The sequence below is a fragment of the Accipiter gentilis genome, chromosome 35 (assembly GCF_929443795.1).
Source record: "Accipiter gentilis chromosome 35, bAccGen1.1, whole genome shotgun sequence".
NCBI lineage: Eukaryota > Metazoa > Chordata > Aves > Accipitriformes > Accipitridae > Astur > Astur gentilis.
In genome coordinates, this window is record NC_064914.1 from 6,021,378 (window position 1) to 6,025,993 (window position 4,616).

At 67.1% G+C, this 4,616-nt stretch overlaps 1 protein-coding gene across 1 annotated transcript in view; it reads left to right on the forward strand.

Annotated features, from left to right (window-relative positions):
* The first annotated feature begins 225 nt into the window (after positions 1-225).
* Positions 226-4,616, forward strand: part of FIBP (FGF1 intracellular binding protein) — a 20,448-nt gene continuing 16,057 nt past the window's right edge. The window contains exons 1-5 of the mRNA XM_049792541.1: positions 226-310; positions 673-763; positions 2,032-2,230; positions 3,508-3,634; positions 4,500-4,601. Of these exons, the coding sequence (XP_049648498.1) occupies positions 679-763; positions 2,032-2,230; positions 3,508-3,634; positions 4,500-4,601 (513 nt within the window). The 5' untranslated portion in view covers positions 226-310; positions 673-678. The remainder of the gene's footprint in view (positions 311-672; positions 764-2,031; positions 2,231-3,507; positions 3,635-4,499; positions 4,602-4,616) is intronic.

Genomic DNA, 4,616 nt, shown 5'->3' on the forward strand with positions numbered 1-4,616 from the left:
AACCCACCGCCCCCCCCCCCCGTCTCCCCCCAGCGCCCCCCCTGCGGCAGCACCTGGAGAAGCCCCGCCCCCGCCGAGGGACCGGGAGGGCCCCGCCCCCCCTCGCGGCCCCGCCCCCAATAAAGCGGCGTCCCTGCGAGCTCCGCTTCGGATTGGTTCTTGGCGGGGGAGGGGGGCGGGGCCGCGACGCCTGAGTCCCGCCTCCGGGGGGGAAGGGGAGGGAGGGGGATCGCCCCGCCTCGGCGCCTGACGTCATCGCTGCGTCGGTGGCGTCATCAGGAAGGGGCTGGAGGCGGGAGCGGAGCGGCCGGTCAGTGCCCGGGGTGGGGCCCGGACCCCCGGGTCCTGCGGGGGGGGTCAGGGTGCTCGGACCCCCGCGTTCCCTCTGGGTGGGGGGGTATGGGGGTGTCCGGACCCCCGGGTCCCCTCTTGGGGGGGTGGGGGGGTGCCCAGACCCCTGGGTCCCCTCGGGGGGGGGGCAGGCGGGGGGAGCCGGGGGGTGTCCGGACCCCTGGGTCCTTCGGGGGGGGGCCGGTCAGGGTGCTCGGACCCCCGGGTCCCCTCGGAGCGGGAGGGACGGGGGGGGGGGGGGTGGGGGGTGCCCTGACCCCCGGGTCCCCTCTGGGGGGGTGGGGGGGCGGTTGCCTGGACCCCCCCCCCGGGTCCCCGCAGGCGGCCATGACGAGCGACCTGGACATCTTCGTGGGGAACACGACGCTGATCGACGAGGAGGTCTACCAGCTCTGGCTGGACGGGCACTCGGGTGCGCCCCCACCCCGGGGTGCCCCCCCAGACCCCGGGGTGTCCCCCCTCCCTGGGTGCTTGGGTCCCCTGGACACCCGGGGGGGGGGGGGGGCAGACCCCAAGGTCACCTGCAGAGCGGCGCTGCTTGTGGGGGGGCCACGTCCCCCGGTGTCCCCTGGTGGTCGTGTCCCGTGGTGTCCCCCCGTGCCACCGTAGCCTTGTCCCTCGGGGTCCCCACGGCCCATGGCGTCATCATCCCGCGGTGCCCCCCGTCCTCTGTCTCTTGGTGACCGTGTCCCACGGGGTCCCCACGGCCCTTCTCCTCCCCGTCCCTTGGTGTCCCCATGTGTCTTGTCCCATGGATGTCCCCATGTCCCTTGGTGTCCTCATGTTATGGTGGCCCCATGTCCCTTCTCCCTTAGTGTCGCCGTCCCACGGTGTCCCCATGTCCTCTGTCTCTTGGTGGCCACATCCCACGGTGTCCCTACATCCCTATCTCCTGTATTTCCTGGTCCTATGGTGTCCCCATGCCCCTTGGTGTCCCCATGTCCCTTTCTGTCCCCATGTCCTCTTTGTCTTGGTGTCCCCATGGTCTCTTTCTGTTGGGGGCCACATCCCATGGTGTCCCCATCTCCTCTGTCTCTTGATGACCATGTCCTATGGTGTCCCTTGGTGTCCCCATCCCATGGTGTCCCCATGTTCTCTTTCCCTCGGTGACCATGTCCCATGGTGTCCCTGTGTCCCCATCTCCTGTATCTCCTGGTGACTGTGTCCTATGGTGTCCCCATGTCCCTTCTCCCTTGGTGTCCCCATCCCTTGGTGTCCCCATCCCTTGGTGTCCCCGTGTCCCTTCTCCCTTGGTGTCCCCATCCCTTGGTGTCCCCTTGGTGTCCCTTCTCCCTTGGTGTCCCCTCAGTGTCCCCATCCCTTGGTGTCCCCATGTCCCTTGGTGTCCCCATCCCATGGTGTCCCCATGTTCTCTTTCCCTCAGTGACCATGTCCCATGATGTCCCTGTGTCCCCATCTCCTGTATCTCTTGGTGACTGTGTCCTATGGTGTCCCCATGTCCCTTCTCCCTTGGTGTCCCCATCCCTTGGTGTCCCCATCCCTCGGTGTCCCCATCCCTGGGTGTCCCCATGTCCCTCGGTGTCCCCATCCCGTGGTGTCCCTGTGTCCCCATCCCATGGTGTCCCCATGCCCCTGGGTGTCCCCACATCCCCTGTCTCCGGGTGCCCCCACGGCGCCCCCGTGTCCTGTCCCCCGGTGACCGTGTCCCTGTCCCCGCAGTGGCGGAGGCGGTGGCCCGGCGGCTGCGTGGGGGGGTCCTGGAGCGGGCGGGGACCTCGGTGGCCGTCCTGCAGAGCGACACGCGGGACCACTACCGCACCTTCCAGATGCTGGAGCGGCTCCTGCACGCGCCCCCCCGCCTGCTCCAGCAGCTCCTCTTCCAGATCCCCCCCTCCCGGCAGGCCATGCTGGTCCAGCGGTCAGCACTGGGAGCACTGGGAGGGGTTGGGGGGGCACTGGGAGCACTGGGAGGGGTTGGAGGGATGCTGGGGGGGTATTGGGAAGGAACTGGAAGGACTTGGGGGGGCACTGGGAGCACTGGGAGGGGTTGGAGGGATGCTGGGGGGGTATTGGGAAGGAACTGGAAGGACTTGGGGGGGTACTGGGGGCACTGGGAGGGGTTGGGGGGGCACTGGGAGCACTGGGAGGGGTTGGAGGGATGCTGGGGGGGTATTGGGAAGGAACTGGAAGGACTTGGGGGGGTACTGGGGGCACTGGGAGGGGTTGGGGGGGCACTGGGAGGGGTTGGAGGGATGCTGGGGGGGTATTGGGAAGGAACTGGAAGGACTTGGGGGGTACTGGGGGCACTGGGAGGGGTTGGGGGGGCACTGGGAGCACTGGGAGGGGGTGGAGGGATGCTGGGGGGGTATTGGGAAGGAACTGGAAGGACTTGGGGGGGTTGGGGGGGCACTGGGGGTTATTGGGAGGGGCACTGGGAGGGGTTGGAGGGATACTGGGGGCACTGGGAGGGGTTGGAGGGGCACGGGGGGTTATTGGGAAGGGACTGGGAGGGGTTGGAGAGGGACTAGGAGGAGCTGGGAGGCAGTGGGAGGGGTGGAGGGATACTGGCGGGTATTGGGAAGGAACTGGAAGGCACTGGGAGGGCTTGGGGGGGTACTGGGGGCACTGGGAGGGGTTGGAGGGGCACTGGGAGGGGATAGAGAAGCACTGGGTGGGGTTGGGGAGACACTGGGAGGAGCTGGGGGGGCACTGGGAGCACTGGGAGGGGTTAGAGAGGCACTGGGCGGTGTTGGGAAGGGATTGAGATCGGTTGGAGGGGCACTGGGGGAAACTGGGAGGGGTTCGGGGGGGCACTGGGAAGGGACTGGGAGCGCTGGGGGGTATATGGGGGAGCAGTGGGAAGGGTTGGGGTGCAGGGCGGTTTTGGGGGGTCCCTCCACCTTTGAGGAGAACTTCCCATGGGGGCTGCTGGGGGGCTCGGGGGCGGGGTGGGGGGCGGGATCGGGGGGCTGAGGTCGAGTTTTGGGGTGCGGGTGGGTTTTGGGATCCCCCTAAATTTTGGGGTGTCCCCCCAGGTACTATGTCTTCGAGGAGGGCTGCACGGGGGTGCTGTTGGGGGGGTCTGAGGAGCAGCTTTTGGGGCTGAGGAGTAGCTTGGGGGGGGCTGAGGGTGGGTTTTTGGGGTGCAGGTGGGTTTTGGGGTCCCCCCCAAATTTTGGGGTGTCCCCACCCCAGGTACTACGCCTTCGAGGAGAGTTTTGCGCGGGAGCTGCTGGGGAAGAAACTCTCGAAGGGCACCAAGAAGGACCTGGACGAGATCAGCGCCCGCACGGGGGTCTCCATCAAGAGCTGTCGCCGCCAGGTGGGCACCCCAAAACTGGGGGGCACCCCAAAATCCAGGGAGGCACCCTAAAACCCAGGAGAGCACCCTCAAACCCAGCAGGGGCCACCCTGAAACCTGGGGGGGGGGGGGGGGGGCACCCTGAAACCTCAGCAGAGGCACCGTGAAATTTGGGGGCACCCCAAAACTGGGGGGCACCCTAAAATCTAAGAGGGCACCCCAAAACCCAGGAGGGCACCCTAAAAAGCAGAGGGGCTACCCTGAAACCTGGAGGAAGGGGGGCACCCTGAAATCTCAGCAGAGGCACTGTGAAATTTGGGGGTACCCCAAAACCAGGGATGGGCACCCCAAAACTGGGGGGGCACCCCAAAATTCAGGAGAGCACCCCAGAATGGGGGGGGTGAGGAGGCACCTTGAAATTGAGGAGGGGGGCTCAGCATGGGGTTGGGGGGGGGGAGCATGAGGCACCCCAGAATTACAGAGGCACCCTGAGATGGGTGGGCACCCCAAAACAGGGGGAGGGGGGTGCTCCCTGAAATGGGGGGAGATACCCCAAAACTGGAGAGGGGGCACATTAGATTGGGGGGGCATCAAGCATCCCAAAATTGGGGGAATCTGGATTAGGGGGGATTAAAAGTTGGGGGGGCAGAGCTGAAAGTGGGGGAGGTTCCCTAATATTGGGGGAGGTCCCCATTTGGGGGGAGGGGGGCATTTTGGGGGGGGTCCCCCTATTGGGGGTGTCCCCAAAACCCTGGGGGAGGGTCCTGTGCAGCAGGTGGGGGCAGTTTGGCCCCATTGGGGAGCGTTTGGGGGGGGGGGATTCGAGGGGTTTTGGGGGTGCTGGGGGGGTACCCCCAAATCTGACACCCCCCCGCCCCCCCCCCAGTTTGACAACTTCAAGCGGGTGTTCAAGGCGGTGGAGGAGCTGCGGGGGCCGCTGGCCGACAACATCCAGCAGCTCTTCTTGCTGCCCCCCCCCCCTCGCCCGGTCAGCACCCAAGGG